Below are 24,489 nucleotides of genomic sequence, written 5' to 3'. Positions count from 1 at the left end.
AACAGTTCCTTCATTCACATAATAGATAGAGTATTCACCTAAAGTAGTTACAATAAAGTCAAAATATTAATTAATTATGCATTGGAAAAATGGAGTCTTGGTTTTATACAGACTTGGCTTGCATGTGTATAAAACAGTCACATGTGTGGCCCTTATTACAACACCACAGACATTGTGTTGTTGTATATATATATTCCTAGTTACATTTGTTTACGATAGTCTATAATTCCCTCATGATTAAGTTTATTTTCAAGGCTAATTTATAACTGATATGAATAAGAAATAAAATTTTTACCAAAAGTTAAACCTAACTTATGAGAGCCTATTTCCGTTGGTTCAAAAGTAACCTTGGAAATTTGTAAAGTTAAAATATGTTCTATCATCTTGCAATAATTAGAGCACAGATAACCTTGTAAAGCTTTCAGAACAAACTTCTGAATTAATAGAATATTTCCTTCTATCAGTAAGTTTTAGTATAATCACTAGACTTTGTGACGTGTTAATATTTAGTAACTCCGTATCTCATTTTCAAGGCCACCCGCTAGTACAGCGGTAAGTCTACGGATTTGCAACGCTAAAATGAGGTTGGCTCAGCAGATAGCCCAATGTGGCTTTGCAATAAGAAAGCACAACAACGTTCATTTTCAAATAGCAATAAAATTGTTGTTGTTTTTTTTAATTTCGCACAAAGCTACACGAGGGCTTTCCTTGCTTACCGTCCTTAATTAAGCAGTGTAAAACTGGAACGAAGGCAGCTAATCATGAACACTCACAGCCAACTATTGGGCAATTCTTTAACCACCGAATAATGGGATTGACCGTCACATATAACGCCTCCATGGCTGAAAAGGCAAGCATGATTGATGTGACGGGGATTCGAATCCGCGACCTTCCTAGCTATATCTGTCTACGATGGTCTTTCATTCCTTCATGGTTAGATTTTACTTTCAAAGCTAATTTATAACCGAACCGATTTCAATGAAAGCATTAGTAAAAAGTAAAAAAAAAAAAGATATATTTAAAACAACAATAGCCTTACGCAAAGTTAATGTTCACAATACAGTTTAAAATGAATATCTTTCAATGATTAAAAGTACTTATTTTCAGATTTCTATTGAATTCTTAAGCATTATACATAAAGAAAGACAAAATCTAAAACTGGTCAGTTAGTAACATTATAACGTTAATTTTCCTGTATATGAAATAACATTTTCAAAGTTATAAAACTTCGGTTAAAAATACAGCTTTGATTATGAATATAAAATAATAAACTCGAAACAAAGATAAAGAAGTTTCACCGTTTGTAATTTTAAAAGGAAACGGTTTTTATCTTGTTTTTGGAAGTTACAAAATTGAAACTTTGAGTTCAATCTTTCAGGAAAATTGTTAAACAAATTAGGAAAAATTATTTAAGATTTCAAGCCATAATGACTGTAGTAATAGCTTCCAGATGTGTTGTGGATATCCAACTTATCTATCAGACCAAATCTCAACACTGCTGTAAATTAGATGAATTTTGCTATTCTCGGTCACCCTGTCCCAACATACTTATTCCATATATGAGCTGAAAAGCATTATTGTATCTCAGCTAAAAAAAATCTTTTATAATAGTTTGTAACAATGGTAATGGTTTTATGGATAATGTTATATCATTCATAAATAAAATAGAAAATAATGGCTACAAATGCTAGCAATTAAGAAACTTTCTCACAAATATGAAAATACTTTAAAAATAAATTTTCGGTAGAGAAAATACCTCTTCTGTCACTAGAGGTCGTTAGCTAGTTTTAAGTTCCTAAATTTAAAATTATAATTTTGTTCAGTTTACCGAGACGGAAAAACTAACTTTAAGAGTCTGAGTTCGTTTCAGCTTTCCAATTATATTGAATAAATTTTCGTAATAAATATGAAGGCAAGTCTTGAACTTCTTTTTAAAATCTTATATTACTTCCCACACATGGCTGCAGACAGTAGGAGTTGAGACTTTGTGGAGGTAAGTACTCAAGTCCATACTCTTAATATATTGTATACGATTACCGGCTACTTTAACCTTAGTGTTTAGATTCTGATAGGTATTCCAGACTACTCTTGAAGAAGAAAGGTCCACCTTTCGAAAGCGCTCGGGTTATAAGGGTTTCTATTTCAGTCTGGTAGGCGGGATATCCCCAACACATTTAGAGCTATTACCACAGATATTTTCCGTTATGATTTTAAGGTGACAGTTACACTTGAAAATGAATTATTTACCGAAAAATTCCTAATGTATATATACATACACAGTCTTACGTGATGGAATCTTCATTAAAAAGGCATGATTTAATTGTGTTATGCATATCGCCTAGAGCTGTACTACATGTTAAAGTGTAAAGCAGTTGTCAAACTGCTTTTCAAGCTTTCCCCAGTTAATCTGTCAATTACTAATAAATTAAATTATACAAACAGAAGGTAGAATTAATCGGAAAGTTCGTTTATTGGTAAAATCATTTTCACAAAATGTCATCCTTACTTTATTTATGTTTGGCTAATCCTTCAAAGTGATAACAAAAATCAATTCAATTATACATGCTTTATTGGATAATTCAGTGATTAATAATCATTTAACCCAGATAACAAACATCTGTAGTGATAAAACCTATTTATCTGTACTTCTATGAAAACATTTGTAACCACAAAGTTTACTCTCGCAAGGTTTATAGATAATGGAATGAATTCATTTGTTGCGAAACATACACACTAGATATTATTTGAGAGAGACACAGCTATTAACTTTCTTCTCTAGAAGAAATCTCAAGAAAACTCTTATTGTCTCCCACTTTGAAATATTGAGCAAACATAATTACACAATCATAAAACGCGGTTTTGAAATTATATTTGAAAAGATTCGTTTATAATTATCACAATGAAAAAAGAAAAATACATCCAATCACTCAGGTTCTGCGAGTAATTCAGTTGTATCGCCATGTGTTTCGTCTGACAGATCTTCACTTTTAATGAAGTCTGGAAAATGATTAACAACGTTGACCTCACGAGCACTTTGTGCAGAAGAATCCGGTTCAAGGTTAGTCGATTGGAAGCGATCAAAACCACCTGCAAGACTGCGTTTCTTTCCCGGCGCAGGAAAGCGTCCAAACACGCTCTGCAAAGTGACAGAAACATTCAGTACATACTGCTTGCTATAAAATCACAAGATTTAATCCTATTTAAACACAAATACTCCATTGTCTCTTTAAAAAACCTGCAACTTTGATTGTACTGTGTTCCAAAATGTATAGTCAGAAATCTTAGGCTTTAATTTTAGTTCGTTTTATTCATTTTTCCTTTTTATTATTTGTTAAGAAAAGATTGGAATAGTTAATAAAATCGAACTGCTTCAAACTTCCTCTAAATTAGCTTTCTAAAAACATTTTTGGTTTTTCGTGTTTGCCAGACGTACAAATGTAATTATTAACTTACGTTTGGACAGGCATTTAGTATGCAGGTCGCTTGGTCACTTGTAAGGTTGGTACTCAGAGGTAAGCCCTGAAAATGAAGAAGTGAACGTGATTTTGCATACAAACATCGAAGTATTTTATATAAAACGTTTTGTTGGTTGTTTTGCGTTTTTTTTTCATTCAACGTTAAAGTTAAGTAATTGAGCCGTTAGGACAGTAACGCTAGTACAACATAACAAACTAGTTTTAATTAATCAAAATAAATTGTTTTGTTAACTATGTAGGATAATTAGAAGAATAGTGAAATACGGAAATGTATAGTACTATATTATATACAGAGCTGCGTTATGCGTGAACATGCAGAATTGCTCCGTCTAATTTGGAAACTGTGTTTATCTCCTAATCTACTTGACTGACAAAGTGTTTGTTAGTAATTTACAAAAAAAGTTCACCTACTTCTTCAACACCACAAGTCCGCACCTGCAAAATAATAAGTGAAAATAAACGAAATTATTTATTTAGAAGGAAGAACTACACGAAAAATTGTGATGCAGTAGAATATTTGTACACTTAAACTATGTACCCTTTTCGACTATATTAACATAGTGTAATTCGCTTAACTTACATTTTCATTTTAGTGCTACTAAGACAAACAATAAGATAAGGTATAACCGCTTGGTTGTACCAAAATACGGGTCATTTTGTGTACATTCGAAATAGATTGAATACGAATATTATCATATCAACCAACTTGTTTAGTTTTTTGACTGCTGGGACCTTTATACATCTGTTAACCAACCAAATAAACAAGAACATTACTCGTCGTGTAATTAACCCACATTCAATGCTTTGCAGTTGATAAAATAAATTCACAAAACATGAGCGTTTAATACAATATAATTACCTCTACCAAACGTAACAGTTTCAAACAATCTCGATCAGCTTATCGTTGATTCGTTAGGCATTAGTCTAATTATTGGATTATTAGGTATATTGTAAAGATGTAATTTTTTTAGCGAAAAACTTCTTGTTTATTTTTAAGTTGATGCTGTGGAAATTAATGACTTTTGACTTTTTGTCTAATTCTGAACGGTTAATAGACGTAATAAAAATATTTTTATAACTGTTGAAGTTGTTTATCACTCAAACTTTCCCCGAATTGTATAATATACTAATAGATTTTCTGCATAAAGTCCTACCGTATAAACTAGATTGTTATGCATTGCAAGCTGGAGTACTCGTACCCTGGCCGGAAGCTATGTAAATTCATGATTAATAAAAGGTTGTATTAAGACATGAAAAGTTATTTCTTTTTATATAATTAAAAAACACCAAAATACTCATAAAAACAGCAAAACGTGAAACCGTGTATTTGCAACTATCTCCTGATGGGCTTAAGAAACCTTCATGCCAAATTTGGTGAAGATCTATTAACAGGGGCAAAGTAGAGAGAAGAAAAACCCTCAAAGGTACGAATAAAAACCACAAATTATAAAATTTACGTATTTCACTATGGACCTAATTAATCTCCATATAAATTTTGGTGAAGATTCATCCACGTCCTGCGAAGTATTTACATGGAAATACAACAGAAACTACTATTATATGTATAAGGATAGTGCCAGTGCACTAAATCCGCGTGTGATGTGTCATGACGTCATTTTTGCACATTGAGAACGGAGAAAAATAAAGTTATCCGTGACGGGAAACTTGTGACCCCTATTGCAAACCTACATGTTCACAGAAGAAAAATTTCGCCAAGTTAGATATTACACATTGCGTAATAAAATGTTTTTTTTTTTTCCAGTATCACATAAGCAAGAGTTCCACAAAAGTATGATGGCTGACTTCTTACCCTAAACCATTATACATAAAGTCCTGTTGAATAAATTAGACTGTTCCACATAAAATTCTACTGTATAACTTAGGTTCTTATTTATAAAAGAAATTTATATACATAAGGATTACAAAAAGCCACATTTTAAGACAGTTCGACTGTTAAATTATAACGGCTTTTTAGCACCAGCAATATAAAACTTTCGTTTTGAGTTTAGTTACTGATGAACTTACAAATTACAGATTTTACATTAAGTAAGGTTTTTTTTTCGAACAAGTACAATGTTCGGTCACTGGTGCAATCATTCTCAAAGTTTGTTTGTTTGTTTTTCAAATTTGAAAGCTACACGCGGGCTACCCGCGCTAGCCGTGCCTAATTTAGCTGTCTAAGACTAAAAGGAAGGCAGCTAGTCATCACCACCCCGCCATCTCTTGGACCACTCTTTTACCAACAATTAGTGAGATTGAACGTCACTTTATAACGCCCCTACGATTGAAAGGGCGAGCATGTTTGATGTTACGGGATTCGAACTCGCGACTTTCAGATTACGAGTAGAACGCCTTAACTCACCTGGCCATGCCGGGCCTCATTCTCAAGGTTCACAATAAAACAGAATTTAATAGTTACAAACACCATTGCTCGGAGTGAGCTAGCTAAAATTATTTCAGTATAAGTATCTTGTGCATAATTGTTTGTTTTCGAATTTTGCGCAAAGATACACCAGAGCTATTTGCACTAGTCGTCCCTGATTGTGCAGTTTAAAACTAGAGGGAAGGCAGCTAGTAATCACCATCCACCGCCAACTCTTGAGGTACTCTTTTACCAACGAATAATGGGATTGACTGTACCATTATAACGCCCCCACTACTGAAAAGGCGAGGATGTTTGGTGTGACGGGAATTCGAACCCGCGACCCTCAGATTAGGAGTCGAGTGCCTTACCCATCTGACATTGCCAAGTCTTTGTGTATAATTAAATGATACCTGGTTCAGGAGCGTAATTTGAATTTGTTTGCCTCACGAGAATGGCAGAACAATGTGCGCGTGTTTCATCTGCCGACAGCAGCAAGAGGAAATTAAAATGGTTGTGAAACTTGTGAAAATGAAAACATGGTATAGAGAGTTTCGTGGTGATTAAAATAGGGGAAGTGGGATATTTTCTTTACTAATAGAACCCCGCTTTATAATATAGACTACGAGCACCATCGTTTGTTATCGGCTAAGGAAATAGTTACTAAAAATCCAACAAATCGCTGTTTACTGTTTGTTTTCAGTACGCAGTTTAACATTTAAGGATACCACTGTTTCTTGTTTGTTTTTTGCAAACTTTAACACAGTTAAGAACACCACTGTTCACTGTTTGTTTAGTAGATACTTTAAAACGGTGAAGGCTATTACTAGTTAACGTGTGTTTATTACAAAGTTTAATACGATTTAAGTTACGCTGTTTAGTGTGTTTTTTATACACTGTCAATATGAACACATTTTACATGTGTACTCCCAAATATTATCAAACCTGACATTATTCAATTTCAAAAACTGTAACTCGCAGTCTGAAAACACTTGTATGCAGTTAATTTTGGCGAAAATCTCAGTGCATATATAGTTTTAAACATATATTTTTGTTTCTACAATAGTAATACAACCAAACACATTTCGCATTATTATAGACAGTTGTGTCTATTTGTTGTCATTTTCAGGTTAGTTGTACCCTTCAATAGTCATGTAACCACCTATTTAGAGTGAGGTTAACAGTACAAATATTTAATGCTATGAATAATCATGTAACCACCTATTTAGAGTGAAGTTAACAGTACAAATATTTAATGCTATGAATAATCATGTAACCACCTATTTAGAGTGAAGTTAACAGTACAAATATTTATTGCTATGAATAATCATGTAACCACCTATTTAGAGTGAAGTTAACAGTACAAATATTTAATGCTATGAATAATCATGTAACCACCTATTTAGAGTAAAGTTAACAGTACAAATATTTATTGCTATGAATAATCATGTAACCACCTATTTAGAGTGAAGTTAACAGTACAAATATTTAATGCTATGAATAATCATGTAACCACCTATTTAGAGTGAAGTTAACAGTACAAATATTTAATGCTATGATATGCTTTTCAATGAAACGTTAGTCAAATCCATAAAAAGTATCCAGTCTATAAATCCAACGATTTTTCTTCAGTTTAGGCTTAACATTACTGATTATCAGATGTTTTATTGTTATTATAATTTTTACACAGACTCACACATAATCACCTTCTCTTTCCTTTATATACATATGTATATACATGCCTAGTGTATACTTGTGAACGAATATGATATCAGAAACATAAAAAAGTATTTTAATAATAGTTAAAAATATTAATAATAAGAAAAATAATGTTACATCTAAAACAACGTTCCATAAAATTAGCAAGAAAAACACATGGAATTAAAAACAAAAGATTCATGTGATCTGTAATACAAACAAAATTACACTAATTTTCTCGAATAATTATTATTTATATTGTCTTCTAGTTTTGAAGAGTTTGAGGAAAGTATGCCATTCCAACCTTTGTTTAACTTACCAAATTTTGAAGTCGTGACCGTATACTTGTGCACAGACGACACTAAGAATACAAAAGAAAATTAACCAAAAAACACAGTGAATAACTCCGTGTTAATGCTAATGAAAAGTAGTTCAACTTTATTAAAATAAAGCATGATTAATTTTTCTCGTGCAGAAACTTTAATTGTGATATAAAATTTCATATTAGTCTTTCTTGCCCTGTGTTTGACAATTTCAGGCCAACTCTACAGTTGAATATTGGGAAATTTTCATTTTACCTGCTCCAATATTCAGTGTAAGTTTGTTTGTTTGCTTTTTAATTTTGCGCAAAGCTACTCGAGAGCTATCCGTCCCTAATTTAGCACAATGAGACCAGAGGGTAGTCAACTTGTCATCACCCGCAATACTCAGATTACAAGTCGAATGCCTTAACCCATCTGCCCATGCCGGGCATTCAGTGTAAGGAACTGACAACAAAGTTGGTTAGATGGCTTATTTTCTACGTAAAATATAGAGCATTTTCAGCAGTAATTGAACTGAATTATCTGTAATATTATATATAATGTTTGTTTTATTTACATTCTATACGTTACTTACATGGAGGCCCTACAACTACCAAAATTTTAAACCCACCAGCAGCTTTCTGGATATTACATTTTTTTTTTAAATGTATTTGAAAAAGTAATTCTAATTTTAAGACCAAATATGTTAATCTATCCTTAAGTAATAATGCTAACTTTGTTTGCTTTCAAACCAACAGAATGTTTCGTAATGATAAATTATCCCAAAAAAATCCACATCTAAGAGTTCTTCAGTGTTAAAAATACTTAAATTATGATTAGTCAGGACTTCGCCGGAAGCCTTTTTATTGGTCCTGCATGGCCAGGTAGTTAAGGCACCGACTCGTCCTCTGAGGGTCGCGGGTTCGCATCCCCGTCGCGCCAAACATGCTCGCTCTTTCAGCCGTGGAGACTTATAATGTTACGGTCAATCCCACTATTCGTTGGTAAAAGAGTAACCTAAGAGTTGGCGGTGGGTGGTGATGACTAGCTGCCTTCCCTCTAGTCTTACACTGCTAAATTAGGGATTGCCAGCGCAGATAGCCCTCGTGTAGCTTTGCGCGAAATTCAAACCAAACCTTTTTATTCAATTTAATTTATCAGTCTGAATATGGACTCGTCCTTACTACATTTTTATCAGCTCTCAACATAAAATTTCTCTTGAGATTCTTGGTTTAACTGTAATAATATATTTCACATAATGTTATAGGGATGTGTTGTTAGCAGTACGTTTATTCAAATAAATTAAATAAGTTAATAATAAGTTAAATAAGTTAAATTAAACTCATGGTTGTTTTGTTTTGATCTTTTAATAGTAAAGATCAACATTATTCTGAGATATTATAGAAACTAAGAATGAAACAGATGATCTTGGAAAATGCAAACTTTACAGTTCTTTTCATCGTTTTGTTATTAACGTAAAAAAAACAGTTTCGAAGCAGTGTCACCTCACAAATCTGTAGTTTTCTTTGGTCTTAAATCAAATTAAAATACTTCCAAAATATCTTGTATTTATCGTATGTATAGATTAATAATATACATACAGCAACTTGCTTTGTAAATTTATTTTCGATACAAAATATTAAATCTAGCAACCATTAAATTTCATATTGTTTTTATATATATTTTAAAGGTATAGAAATGGGTCGTATTTTCATTGATGATTTATAGCTTCTTTGGATTTTATTTTTGTATAACAATTCTGAAAGTAAAAATTAGAAAGGCACTTCTTACCTGACGCTGATTGGAGCCTAAAAATCTTACGCAGAAGGTAAACTGAAGAAATCATCAAACAAAATTAGTTTTAAAGCGACAAACATTGACGATATCATGAAATTATTTGATAAACAAATGGAAATACAAGGACATTATTAAGAACTAATAATACAACATTTATGCAATACCATCTACATACGTACTTAGCAAATGTAATCATGTATTGGACTGAAAGATTGCACTTCTTCTTTTGTTACCAAAATGCGTTATAAGAATTACGACAATCAATCTCTGAGTTGATTCATCGTTTCAGAAGATTAATTGGGTGAATTAAATATTTGTCAATCATATCAACTGTCTATTTGGAACTACATTTTATCATTAACATTGTAGGCAGTATTAGTTATAATTGTAATATGTACAATTGAATCTGTGATAACAATTAAAGTAGACTGTCTGTTATCCTTTTATAGAAGGTTCTCTCGTCTCCAGTTGGAGTGAACTGTCTGTCATCCCGTTAAGGAACATAACTCGTCTACAGTGGAAATAAACTCACTGTCATTTCTTTGAGATTTTGTATATATCATGTAGATGTCTCTCGACTCTGAAAACGACTCCAGTTAAATGTGGTTTTGGCTGTGCTTAACGTGGCTTTAAGAGCAAATGCTTAATTTATTTTGGGATTCCTAATACATATAGATAAATACAGAAAAAGGAAACAAAAACATAAACCCATTATAAAAGCTTGAACCACAAAATATCGAAATAAAAGATAAATTTGGAATGACTTTGTATCGTTCGTAAAAAACTACTTAGCCTTGTAACTTACAAAAATGGAGTTTCTTTTCTTTATATGTGGTTCCAATAATTATCGCTCTATACATTATATAATATCTTATTAGAATGGAACTCAGTACTGATTAAAGTATTGTTAAGGTATATGGAGACAACATACTGTTCTAAGGATAGAAAACATATATAAATACTCAGCGAATGAAACTTATATTATTACAAAATAATTTAGTAACTTTCCTATTTGCTATCTTAGCACGTGTACAAGAACTTACCATTCCATAGGCCGATAACACACACATTATTAGTATCAAACCCTTCAGGATCATTATTTTCTGTGGAGAAATAATAATATTTAACAAAAATTACAAATCGTTTCTTTAAAACATTTTCCAATAAACTTAATCCCTTTGAAGGAAAGCATGATAAAACTTCTAATATTAAATATAAACCATAAGCATTGCTTTGATGGAATTAAAGTTGACGTAGAACAGTTGGATTGCGTGAACGTATTTAATTTGTATTTAAACGTTAATGAAACGTTAGTAACACAAAAGAATTATTTTAAATGCACTTCGAAAAAAGAAAGGTTTACCTTTTGAATTCTGATTTTATCTGTATTTCTCATTCAAACTGTTTCCTTACCATAATGGAAATGTTGGTGGTGATTAGTGATTATTTTAAACATAACGTCTAGTACTAATTACTGTGTTCTAACGCACTAACTCCAATTAAAACCAAATATATGTAGCAGAGTTCAACGACATTCTCGTAGTTACACATTCAATGGATTTACATTTTAGGTGATTTTTCCAAAGATGTATTTTAACAGGTTCTATAACTATAACTGTCAATAATACATAATCAGTATCAAATAAGAGTAACTTACTTTTAGCTTTCTCAAACAAAAATTTTCATTTACTTCAAGTGCTGCCTTTATAAAACAAATTATTTGAATTTGTACTGATTTAGTCAGTCGTGCCAGTAGTTGACAAAATGTCTGAACGTAATTTTCTCTATATATATATTCATATTTCACTAATATGTCGGTAACGTTAGTTTTTCATCAAACAAAACGAATCGAAACAGGTCACATCAGAAATGTAAATCTAATAATCACAAAAAATAAGGTTTACAACACACAACATATATATTACACGTTCAAAATGCATTATTTCTTTAGGCGTGCACTGCGTGCTCATTAAAGTTTATTATCTCAACCGAGCAAAACGAACCACTGCCGCACAGGATGTGAAAGAAACCAGTCAACAACCGGTCATAGGAAATATGCTAGATGATCAGAAATCCCAACGTTTTCCATGGTCACCTAACTGTAACAAATCCTCGTGTTATACATTTTTCAGGGAACAGTTTTTTTTTTTTTAACTCTCTCTCTCAGTTCTCGTTTGAACTTTGAAAAATGCTGCACAGAATAATAATACATATACGAACATCTAGAGATAAATTATTAAGTTCACAGAAAAAGATTTCTTTACACGATGTTATAATACCCTTAAAATTCGCCGAATTCCTCTTTAAATTCGTAAGGACCCTTCCATGGCCAGGGGTTTAAGGCACTCGACTCGTAATCTGAGAGTCTCGGGTTCGAATCCCCGCCACATCAAACACGCTCGCCCTTTCACCCGGGAGGGCATTAATAATGTGACAGTCAATCCCACTATTAGTTGGTAAAAGAGTAGCCCAAGAGTTGGCGGTGGATGGTGATAATTAGCTGCCTTCTCTTTAGTTTTACACTGCAAAATTAGGGACGGCCAGCGTTGATAGCTGTCGTGTAGATTTGCGCGAAATTAAAAAAACAAAACAACAAATTCATAAGACGGCAGTATTGAATTTCTAATAACTAAACCAACAGACCTAAAACCTTTTGTAAAAACCTGGTTAACTGCTGATGTTTCTACTCCCTGCATCCCTGAAGACTTGTTTATTGCAAATTCAAAATAATAGCTGTTTTGGGATTGATTATCGTAATGTTTGATATAAACACAGTTGTTTTACAATGCTTAATATTTGAATTTGCTAAACACAGCTACCTTATCTATTTTATAATACTGTATTTCTCTTTCTTTGTTTATCCCCGTTGCACCAAACATGCTCGTTCTTTCACCCGTGGGGGAGTTATAATGTGACGGTCAATCCCACTATTCGTTGGTAAAAGAATAGCCCAAGAGTTGGCGGTGGGTAGTGATGACTAGCTGCCTTCCCTCTAGTCTTACACTGCTAAATTATGAACAGCTAGCACAGATAGCCCTCGAGTAGTTTTGTGCAAATTAATAAAAAAACAGTTTATTTCTTTGTTGTTAAGAATCAAATTACATAAAGGGATATCACAATATCGAAACCTGCATTTTGTTTGATAATATCGTTATCACTGAGCCGCCGAGGGGTTTGGTTTGTTTTTTGAATTTCGCGCAAAGCTACACGAGGGCTATCTGAGCTAGCCGTCCCTAATTTAGCAGGCTAAGACTAGAGGGAAGGCAGCTAGTCATCACCACTCACCGCCAACTCTTGGGCTACTCTTTTACCAACGAATAGTGGGATTGACCGTAACATTATAACGCCCCCACGGCTGAAAGTGCGAGCATGTTTGGTGCGACTATCGATAGACCTGCTGATTTGTTTATTAGTGTACTTTTTCAAATTTTGAATATTTATTATCATTGACATGTATATGAACTATAACATCATGCATGCTGCTTGAAATTGCACTTGAAATTTTTAATACAGGACTTCCATCCTTATATCTAAAACTATTGTAGGCAGCAATTAGTTTTAACACAGACCTCAGCTATAGTTGAGGATAAATTGCTGCAAAGAATATTTCTTAAGAGCAGGGGTACGAGTTCTAGTGGGTTCTAGAACAGTTTTCACGATTTTTTGTTTCAAACTTAGCCATCTTTGAATTGCGAGGAGGAGACATATTGCACTCGCCTGCTAATGTTGGCCGATTTTATATTTGATTGATCAAATAAAGATGAATTGAATATTTTTACGTTTGATCAAGAAGAACTGTTATTTGGTATTGTTTGTGTTTGTTAAAAATTCCCGGCATGGCCAGGTGATTAAGGTACTTGAATCGTACTGTGATGGTCGCGGGTTTGAATCCCTACCCAACCTGCTTGCCCTTTCAGCTGGAGGCATTATAATGTGATGGTCAATCCCAACATTTGTGTGCGGTGGGTTGTGATGACTAGGTGCTTTCTCTCTAGTCTTACACTGTTAGATTAGGGACAGATAGCCTTCGTTTAGTTTTCCATGGTCAACTAACTGTAACAAATCCTCGTGTTTTTAACATTTTTCAGGGAACATTTTTTTTTAAACTCTCAGTTCTTGTTTAAACTTTGAAAAATGCTTCACAGAATAATAATACAAACAAACAATCGCTTGTGACTGTGTTTTTTTTTATTTCATTGCATGTCTTAATTACAGAACATATGTTTTGATAACGAGAACTTTAATAAAAATGAACATAGATTCATGATTAAGAATGTTAACGAAAGTTCATTCGCTAGCCGAAAGTTCGAAGTTTTGACAGGTGTGTGACGGATTTACTCCATTTACATATTTTAATATCGATGTTTTTTGAGTTAAATTTATGTTTAGAAATGTAAAGAACTTATAATGTTAAATCTGTGTTGCGAAATTTCCGCATATTCACTAAAATTGTTGAATATTCTCAAGTGTGATAACCAACAACATATATTTTTACGTAAACACTGGTGTATAGTTGATATTGTTGCATAAGCCGAAAGTTCGAGAAACTCTCCTCACACCTATAAATATAACCAGCGAGAGGCATTGAGAGAAAGCATATATTATTGATTTGCTATACCTCAGTAGTTATAAACACATGATTAATATAACGCTTATTAATCAGGAACTTCAAATAATTAACTAGGAACATTTATACATTTCGAAACTTACACACCATTTAACTTCAGCGGATTAACATCGCACCTTAGTATTTTTAAATAAAACATTATATAATTTCTTTAGCAGAAAACTTGGCATGTGGCTGGCGAAGAAACCAGAGCTAGCTAGTTTCCTATTAAGTTAATTATACATACATTACCTCAATGTTAATTTGCTTATCCCAAATCCACGATAAAATATTAAGGATGTTCCAAAGCAGATAGAACACTAAATATCATTTGTAAGTTTGTAAAACTTCCGTATATAGATTATTATTTCTAATAACTGTCAGTTTAAAATGTGTTATTGCTTGTATAGTAAAATATAATTGCGTTAAAAACCCGTGCGTGTCAATCTTCTTGACAAATATCATAAACTGCATACGTGTCAACTTTTATTTAACTTCTAAAGCTAAATCATCATTAATTCTGTTTCAGGCTATTCGATTTGTTGCCTGAAAACGTATAAGGGAAATATCTGGCTAATCGGATTTGAGCGATAAAGATAAGCTAGAGATTCAGCTAAAACTAAAACAGAACGAGCTTGAATAAGCTCGTATCAAAGCCGAGAAAGAACAAGTTCTTATCGAAGCTGAAAGAGAAAATAAACATCTCGAGGTTGAAAAAGCTTGCGCTGAAACCAAAAAAGAAATTTATGCTGAAAGTAAAGGAAATTAGCCTAAACTACGATTGACCAAGATAAAATGATAATTTTAATTTAATTGATATGTTAAATTAAAGTACAAACGTTAAATAAAAATTAACTTGCTAAATATTTTTAACATTGTGATAAGGTTGCCGAAACCTTAAAATGAACCACCATAAAATGATCATTATTACAAAGTGTTTTATGTGGTAAATAACAAGAAGCGTATGGTGCATCCTCAAATCGTATAAATTAATACTGGAGACTTATCGCCAAAGGTTTTGAGGTTATCACACGCAAGATAATCAAACCTATATAGAATTTGTCTATAAAAAACAGGTTTATTTTGATCTAATGTGTAATAATATGCATTTGGGCTGAGACAATTATACCTGATTGATGAATTTAAACGTTGTTCACGTGACAATCTCAAACATACTTGAAAGAAAAGAAAGTTGAAACACTAGAGGAAGCAGCTTCTCATTCTGATTATTACATTTTAACACATAAAACCACTTTTCATAAACAGAAATTCCTACCATCTCAGTAAGAACCTGTATCTGCTCAATCCACCGAAGTTGAGGATTCTTTGAAATAATCATCCTCTACTTCAAAATCTCCTAACATTCAAGATAAATTTCTATCAAAACCAGAAAGGCCTGCCGCCATTTTGTGTTAGAAAATCTAGTTATGTCCAATTGGTAAAGTGTGAAAAAGAAAAAAAAAAACAAGTAAAGGACGCAATACCCGGTGTATTCGTGTTCACATATGGACGTAAGCTCACCAAATCAGCAGGTATTGAGAGTGGCTTTCATAACCTTTATTTAGATTCAGACCCAGTTTTGAGACCAGTTGTGGTTGGAGTAAGACCTACTTTGCCGATTAATGGTGCATCGTTATTGTTGGAAAATGATTTGGATGGGGCAAAAGTTGTTTCCAAACCCAAAATGGTTAATGAGTCGATTCCTGTTTCATCTATAAACGATTATATTGTACAGAAGAATCCCTGCGTCTTCCCTTGAGTGGTGCGAATCAAACTAAGGTTAGAAAATTAAGCTAAAAACAAATAATAGACACGTATTGATATGACAATATTATAGATTTGTCTCCGACATTTTTTGCAGCCAATGGGGATCTTATGGATGATTGTCCTACTGACAAAGTGAATGACAATGATGTACCTGAAGGACTTTGCTCACAAGTTCCATTTGTTAAAAATAAGGTGGTCGCTGAACAAGAAAAGGAACTATAGATCTCTTTACTAATTAAATATGCGCTCCAGAAGGATAAAATGGAAAGTTCCATATTGTTATTTTTTCAAAATGGTGTGTTTAGGAGGATATATAAATACCCGAATGTACCAGCTTCATAGGCCAGGGCTGTAGTTATGAAATCGTTACCCTGAAAGCATATTTTTCGGAAATATAGGTTGTTGCTCATGAACTCCCCATGAAAGGTAAGTTAGATGTCTTTTAGAGATGTGATAAAATTATGAGACGTTTATCTTGGCCAAAAAATTGGCAATGTGTTTTTAGTTTTGTAAAATTTGTTATACCTGTGAGCTTTCAAAGAACTCTTCAGTCATGTGACTGTTGATTGAATTGGATCTTTACCATGAATCTATTCCTTCAACAAATATTCAGTTCAAAAACGTTCTAAGACATTAATTATTTTTTTTTTTTGTTGGCTTTCCAAATAAATTCAGTCTGATCAGGGATCAAATTTTATGTCACGGTTGTTTTAATATGATGTTTATAAGCTTCTTGCTAAACAAATGAAGTCTACTGTGTGTAATTCAAGATCGCAAATTACTCTTAAGATATTTCAATCTACCTTGAAATATATGATATAGACTTACTATCTCAACAGCAAGAAGGATTAGAATGAAGGGGTTAATTTATTTTACTTGCTGTTCGTGAGTCGGTTCCGGAGTCGTTAAGGTTTAATACATTTAAGTTGGTGTTGGGCTATTCAGTGTATGGTCCTCTGAAGTTACTGAAAAAACAATGATTTGAAGATGACCCCCAAAAAATTCACTCACTAGATTATGTTGGTCCATTTTCCTATGAGTTTGTGAATTGGCTTTCAAAAATTCAAAGATATCTCAAACTAAAATGAAAATATTTGAGACCTCAAAGCCGCAAAGCCTAAGTTCTATTATGGTGACATGGTTTTGGTATTGTTACACGCTATGGGACATCTACTCAAACTTAAGTATCATGGTTCCTACGATGTTGTTTGGAAGGTCAATTATAAGACTATGCTTTAAATACCTGATCAGATGGAGACGACTCCACTGTGTGATGTCAATATGTTGAAACATTATCACATCCAAGATTCATCCGAAAATATTTAGTATTGAGTTTTCTGTTACTGGTGATAGTCACTTTAACTCAAACATCCGTAAATTTGAAAACATAGAACATGAATGCATCATCAACACTCAATTATTCTGACATTCTGTCCAATCTTCATTTAAAATTCGATTACTTGTCTCCTGAAGCGAAAAAGCAATTTGCTTGTTTGTTGATTGAATGCATCGCTGTTTATTATGTAGATATAGGTCACGCTTCTTCTGCCGTGAAACAATATTCTTATCATTTAAATCCAATCAAGGCCGATAAATACGCAAAGAAATATCTTATATGCTGGAAAATGGCATTATAGAGTCTATGATTGGTCTTTATCTCGTGTACTGGTTCCTAAATCTGACTTTCGCAAAGTAAGTGCTTTGACAAAGAGATTTCTGTCTCATTCCAAGAACTAAAGGTGGATAAAATTGGAAAGCTAGATATTTCACAAAACGTGACTTGCTGTTTTGACAGCAAGTGTCTGATACCTTGATTGATCAAATAAAGATGAATTGAAAGCACCCGATTTACGAACCGGGTAAATCAAAAGTATGATTTACTTTTGAGGGAAGAAAAGGAGGGAAGAAAACTCCTTTTCTTTTTAATTTATAAAAGAATTGGAAAGCTAGATATTTCACGAAACGTGACTTATTGAAGGAATAATAGGCTGTTCCTCTAACTGACAAAGCAAAAGAAATCTCTGCTTTTGTTGCTTTTGATCGATTATACCAGTACAATTTAATATCTATTGGGATGAAAAATTCTCTATCAGCTTTTCAGCAAATGAAGAAACAATGTTTTAACAATTTGTCAGATGTTGGAATTTATGTTAATTATGTTGTACTTTCCAGTGACAGATGGGAAAAAACACTTATGTGAATTACATGATGTTTCTGACTGGATCAAGAAAATGTATCTCAGTGAAAATTTGGCAAAAAAGAAACTTTTATAAAGCCAAAGTTCTTTACTTAGGTCATGTCGTAAGCCACAGCCAAGTTTCTCCAATTTAAACCAAAGTTGATTGTATTGGGAATTATCGAATTCCGAGCAAAAAGAATAGATCGTGATTTTTGGGAACAGCTGGTAATTACACGAAGTTTGTAAAAATGTTGCTAACATTACTATACCATTAACAAACCTATTGAAGAAAAATCAAGAGTTAAAATGGTCTGAAGGATGTCAATGTACTTTTGTGAAGATCGAGTGTATATTATCCACTTACCCTGTATAGATGGCACTTGACTTTGATAAACCTTTCGCATTAGCTGTTGATGCCAGCGATTTTGGTTCTGGCACTATTCTTTTACAATCAGATGACAAAAACTTTGAATACCTTGTTTGTTATTTCTTCCAAAAGATTTATTTTACTGTGAAAAACCAAAAATATTGGCTGTAGCATTAGCTTTAGAAGATTTCAGTATGTATGTATCTGCATCAAAATAACCTATTATCATTTACACTGATCATAGCCCGTTGAAATTTTTGAACCAAATGAAGAGCAAACACAGAACACTGTAAAATTAGAGTTTATCAGCACAAGAATCTGATATGAAGATAATTCATGTCAGAGAAGTTGATAATACCTATTATGATGCATATTTGCGTAATATTTGATTTTATGACTTTAAGGTCATTTGTATTGATTGTTATATACTGACATAGTCAATGAAATTCTACAATTCTTTGATAATGTATTATATTTAAGGTATTGTTGTTATTGTATAATATCATAGTTAAAATTGTCTACTGCTAATTTCTAATTCTCTAAGGAGGGAGGTTTGATGAACTGATGGTTTGATGGCTTGTTGGACCTATCAGCTGTTCCATCCTATAAGCCAAGTTAAGACTGTTTAAAAAATTAAAGTCAGCCTTTATCATCCATATATTTATCAAGCTTTATTTTAAATTCACTCACATTTGCTGCCTATACAGTTTCCAAAGGCAACCTATTCCGTATGCCAACCATCCTATTTGAGAAAATAAAACTGTCTTAGCTGAGGAGGTTTCTGCCTTGCCTAAATCTATATTTGTGTCACCTTCTTTTATTTCTAGCTTTAAGTATCAAACATATTGATGTATCAACATTATCGATCCCTTTACAATCTTAAATACTTCAATTAGATCCTCTAACACCTCCTACCCAAGAGAAAACAATTTTAAGAATCTTAGTCTCTCCTCATATGACAACTCCTCTATCCCAGGTATCACTTAAGTAACCCTACTCTGAACCCTTTCCAACAACTCAATGGTTTTACTAAGGAAAAGAGACTAAACACAATATCTCAAATGTGGTTTAACCATTGATCTATAGAATGAAATTAAACCCTATTTAGAACAGTATTCAATATTTCAGTAGATACAACCTAAAATACTATTTGTCCTGCAAAACATCACATTGCTTGGTTGGCTTACAAGACTGATCAACCATTACATCAATATCCTTTTCTTTCATGACACTTTTAAGACTATTCCTCTCTCAATTCTACATATAATTCAAATTATGATAACCCACATGCAATATATTACACTTATCATAATTAAAACCCATCTGTCATTTATTCACCCGGCTTTTATAAAGCAGCAGTATCCTCTTTACAGTTTGTGACACCCAAAACATTTATATCATCTACAAATTTTAGTACTTTATTGACCCACCATCTTTGTCATTAATGTAAATCACAAAGAGCAATGGTCGTAAGACTGAACTCTATGGTACACCACTTTTAATATTAATCCAGTTTGACTGAACTCCATTTATTACAACTCTCTACTTTCTTCTATCAAGCCACTCGACTATCTAATTAATTAACTTATCCCACAGGTACACGTTTCTTTACAAGCTTTTTATAAGGCACCTTGTTAAATGCTTTATGAAAACCCAGATACGCCAAATTACATCCTTACATTCATCTACATATGCAGTAATATTTCCAAAGCACTTCAAAGTATATGTAAAGCAAGATTTTCCTTTAGTAAAACTACGTTGACGACCTGATAAAATTCTAAACTTTGTTAAATGACTTTGCAAATTATCTTTTATAAAATTTTCCAAAGTCTTTTTCATAATTTATAATAGGCCTATAATTTCTGTTATCTCCCTTGAAGATAGGGAAGACATCAGCTAAATTTCAATCTTGTCCACTATTCTAGGATAAACAAAACAATCATGGCAAGTAGCTCACATATCAAATCCTTGACCTCTATTAGAACCCTCGGAGAAATATCATCTCGCCAAGGAGCCTCATCATTTTATGTTTCCCTGTTTTATTTTAACAAATTCAGGCTTTATGCAGTTGTCTTGTTCAACTTTGTTTCCATCTATCAATTGTTCAATATGAAAAATGCTGCTTAAGTCTTCGTTAAAAACTGAAAAAAGGCATAATGTAATAATCTGGCCATTTCGTAATCATCAGATACAAGCTTTCCTTTGTCATCCCTCAGGGGTTCTATCCCCATCTAACATTTTGTTTACCCATAATGGACTTTTAAAAATCTTTACTTTTAATGTTTATGGTTACAGCTACATTTTTTTCATATATCCTTTTGAGTATTCTAATTTCCTGTTTTACTAACTTTCTTTATCTATAATCTTCTATAATTTCAGTTTCTTAAATTTGTGATGCTTTTCTTTAATTTTATTTCATACCCTTTGGGAATCTATTTTTCTTTACTTACAGCTATCCTTTTTGTAAGGAATACATTTTTTTATATATTGAAATATTTTATTTTAAAATGTTCTACGTTTTCTCAGTGTCTTTCCAACGGATATTTTTTGTTGAATCCCTTGAAAAGCTTTTTTTTTTAATTTGGTTTTAAATATTATTATTCCTGATTTTTGTATGCAGCAAAATATTAAACCTGATACAGCAATTATCACTTTTACCGATGCGTTCTTGGACCGGCATGGCCAGGTGGTTAAGGCACTCGTAATCCAAGGGTCACGAGTTCGAATCCCTGTCACACCAAATATGTTCGCACTTTCAGCCGTGGGGGGCGTTGAAGAGTGACGGTTAATACCACTATTCGTTGGTAAAAGAGTAACCCAAGAGTCGTTGGTGGGTGGTGATGACTAGCTGCCTTCCCTCTAGTCTTAGCCTGCTAAATTTGGGACAGCTAGCACAGATAGCCCTCGTGCAGCTTGGCGCGAAATTCAAAACAAACCGAGACGTTCCAAATTTGCACCGTTTTAACTATTTCTATATTAGAAGTTAGAAATAAATCTAAAATAACATTATTTCCAGTATGTTCTTTGACCTGTTGGTAAAAACTTCCATCTTGAATAGTTTCTAGAAACCTTTCTTTTCCATAGTTTGAATACAGCATTTCCTAATTAATGTCTAATTAAGGCATTTCCTAATTAATGTCTAATTAAGGCATTTCCTAATTAATGCCTAATTAAGGCATTTCCTAACTGCCTGAAATTCAAATCACCCATAATTATGACTTCATTAATCTCAGCTGAAATCTTAATATCACTGTAAAATGTCTCATTACATTCATCAGTTTCATCTGGTAGTCTGAAGAAACTTGAATAGCGATACCTGCATACCATGGCTGAAAGAGCGAGCATGTTTGGTGCGACGGGGTTAAAGTCACATGTTATTGTCTTATTATTGTGGATTTTTGTGAAGGTCATGAATGAAGTTATCCTGTTGAATTTTTTTGCTTTAGGAAGTCAAAACTGAAAAAAAAACTTTTTTAATAGTTTAAAAAATTATTGAAAACAAAATACTGAGACAATATTAGTTAATATATCTTTTTATTATAAAATCAGGAAATCAATGTGAGGATTGTACCGAATACTCTCTTTCAATGTGAAACTCTCGCGAAACTCATAAAGAAACACTAATCACCACAATTATGTGTCTTGGAAATAAAATAATTCAGGAATTTCGTGTGTAAGCTTGTTTATTAGGCACCAACTTACACAAAGGGTTATCTTTGCTCTGCCAACTACGGATATCGAAACCCAGTTTCTAGCAGTTTAAGTGCGGAGTGTAAGACTAGAGAGAAGGTAACTAGTCATCACCACCCACCGCCAACTCTTGGGCTACTCTCTTTTACCAACGAATAGTGGGATTGACCGTCACATTATAACGCCCCCACTGATGAAAAGGTGAGTATGTTTGGTGTGACGGGGATTCGAACCCGTGACCCTCTGATTACGAGTCGAGTGCCTTAACTACCTGGTAATGCTAAGCCTCATGTAGTCAGTCTGGGAGTTTTTCGAAATACATGGAAACGTCTGGTGATAATTTTATATATACAAACTAAAAACTTGATATAAAAAGCATTTTAGTTAAAAACTACTTTTACTGACATAAAAAAGATTATTTGGGCTTATGATAGCAGATCATTATAATGTGTTGGACAAGTTGAAGTTATAAATAATATTTAGAGTATCAAATCATGTGTAAAATATGCACATAGTTGTCATAACTTTATCCACAGTTTATACATTATTTTAACTTCAAGGTTTAGGCGTGTTATATTTTATCAACTCATGATTATTTTTTAAGCCTCTTTGAACTTTTTCTAAACAGTCTCTTCAGTGGAAGTCATTTCTTTTACTGGTATAAAAAACACCATTTTGCCTCGTAATTAGATTATCGATACAGTGAAAGAGTGAAGGGAAAGTTCAAGTTACAAATAATACTTACCAGTTCAAATAATCTTTGCACTTAGGGCATTGTTAGTAATTTATATTACCATATACTATTTGATTATAACGTAACCTGTTCATCGCATTTTGTGACAATTAAAAAGTCCTTTCCTTCTAAAAAGCTGTTTTTGTACCATTGAATTAGTAACTAGGTTCGTGAATCAACATTAAACTGTAAAATATGTTTATTTTATTAACCTTCTGATTATATAAGTAAAACTAACTTTTCTGCAGAAGATGAAATTAACATGAGAACAGGCATTTATTGTGCTCCAGATTACGTGTTAAATATATCACGTGTAAATAATAAAATTTAACATTAATCTAGTATCATGGAACATGAAACTTGATCCTCAAATGTGCCGTTTTTCTGGCTTCACAATTGCCCATTTTATTACTTAAAGTACTGATGATAACTACTTAGAAGTTTGTTTGGTTCTACAAATTTACTGCTACTTTTAAATTATCTCCAAGTTGTTGCAAAAACTTATTTGTAAAGTAATTGTTCGGTGTAACACGAAGATAGATTGTTAGTATCAATTGAAATGCTTACTTTGTATCCAATCAGATAAACAAATGGAAAAAAAAACACGAATTTCTGTTTCGTTCATTATTGACGTAACAAAAAACCTAAAGATGAACACTTTATACACCAATAAATTTAAAATTTTCGTATTTTAGAAAGCTTAAAAATAATTGCGTGTATAGTAAAGGTGAGTAGATTTTAAATACTTTATCTGATAGAAAAATAAACTAGTGGTAATAATGTTACTTATTCTTGAAATTTCACGTGCAATGAATGAAGGACAACTCAAAGACCATGCATATAAATTCATTAATAATTATTACACGTTTTGGATTTCTAAATTAGAAGCAATACCTTCTGGACTAATATATCAATAGCTTACTTTAAAAATTGTTATAACTTCCTACAGGAAAACACCCACTCGCTCTGAGGTGATTTATTAATGTATGAGTGCTCTGTGAAATTTGAATTTCCAAACTAAACATATTCTGAAACTTTCGGAATAAAAACACGTACTGGATACGTACGATCTATAATAAGAAGGTTCTGTGTTATTCCGTTTCATAGGAAGCCTCAACCTACGCAAGTGAAGAATGAATATTAGCATGCTCTCTGTTCGGAACTACAAAAAAATTGACTGTTTGTGTTTGTCTACCTGAAGAAATAGAACTCTAGATTTTAGTGTTATATATCTGATACACTTACCGCTGATACATTTGGAAATAATGTGATAACTCTACGAAATAAAATACATTTCTGTACATTAAGGATAACTTTACACCTTATGTTTGTGTATAATAATATTATAATTTTTTTATATCTCAACAAAGTGATCCGATATTTCAAGATATATTTTGGAAAACGAAAGTAATTTATTGCAGTGCTAGAGATTTATTCACTATAATAGATTTTATTTTTGAGTTTCTACCGCATTCTTTAGAGTGTATAGATTGAAATACATTTGTGCGTGTT

General features: G+C 32.6%; 1 protein-coding gene across 2 annotated transcripts; it reads right to left on the bottom strand.

The window, feature by feature from the left end:
- Positions 1-2,463: 2,463 nt before the first annotated feature.
- On the bottom strand, positions 2,464-10,733 carry LOC143252080 (uncharacterized). Of its 2 annotated transcripts, XM_076503693.1 has the most exons (6): positions 10,679-10,733; positions 9,630-9,671; positions 7,856-7,897; positions 3,888-3,911; positions 3,454-3,519; positions 2,464-3,136 (listed from the first exon to the last, which is right to left on the bottom strand). In XM_076503693.1, the coding sequence occupies exons 1-6, from the start codon at positions 10,730-10,732 to the stop codon at positions 2,924-2,926; spliced, it is 441 nt and encodes a 146-aa protein (XP_076359808.1). In that variant the 5' UTR covers position 10,733; the 3' UTR covers positions 2,464-2,923. The 2 variants fall into 2 exon arrangements, with proteins under 2 accessions (XP_076359808.1, XP_076359809.1); XM_076503694.1 differs by lacking the exon at positions 9,630-9,671.
- Positions 10,734-24,489: the final 13,756 nt, after the last annotated feature.

This window comes from Tachypleus tridentatus, chromosome 6 (genome assembly GCF_004210375.1).
Source record: "Tachypleus tridentatus isolate NWPU-2018 chromosome 6, ASM421037v1, whole genome shotgun sequence".
In the NCBI taxonomy this organism is placed as follows: domain Eukaryota; kingdom Metazoa; phylum Arthropoda; class Merostomata; order Xiphosura; family Limulidae; genus Tachypleus; species Tachypleus tridentatus.
Note: the sequence above shows the minus strand (reverse complement) of the source record. Positions and strands in the feature narration are given on the sequence as shown.

Coding starts and splice junctions, on each gene's coding strand:
- LOC143252080 (XM_076503693.1), bottom strand. CDS start 10,732: ATGATCCTGAAGGGTTTGATACTAATAATGTGTGTGTTATCGGCCTAT. Junction 9,672..10,678: donor TGTTATCGGCCTATGGAATG/GTAAGTTCTTGT, acceptor TGATTTCTTCAG/TTTACCTTCTGCGTAAGATT. Junction 3,912..7,855: donor GGTCACGACTTCAAAATTTG/GTAAGTTAAACA, acceptor ATTATTTTGCAG/GTGCGGACTTGTGGTGTTGA.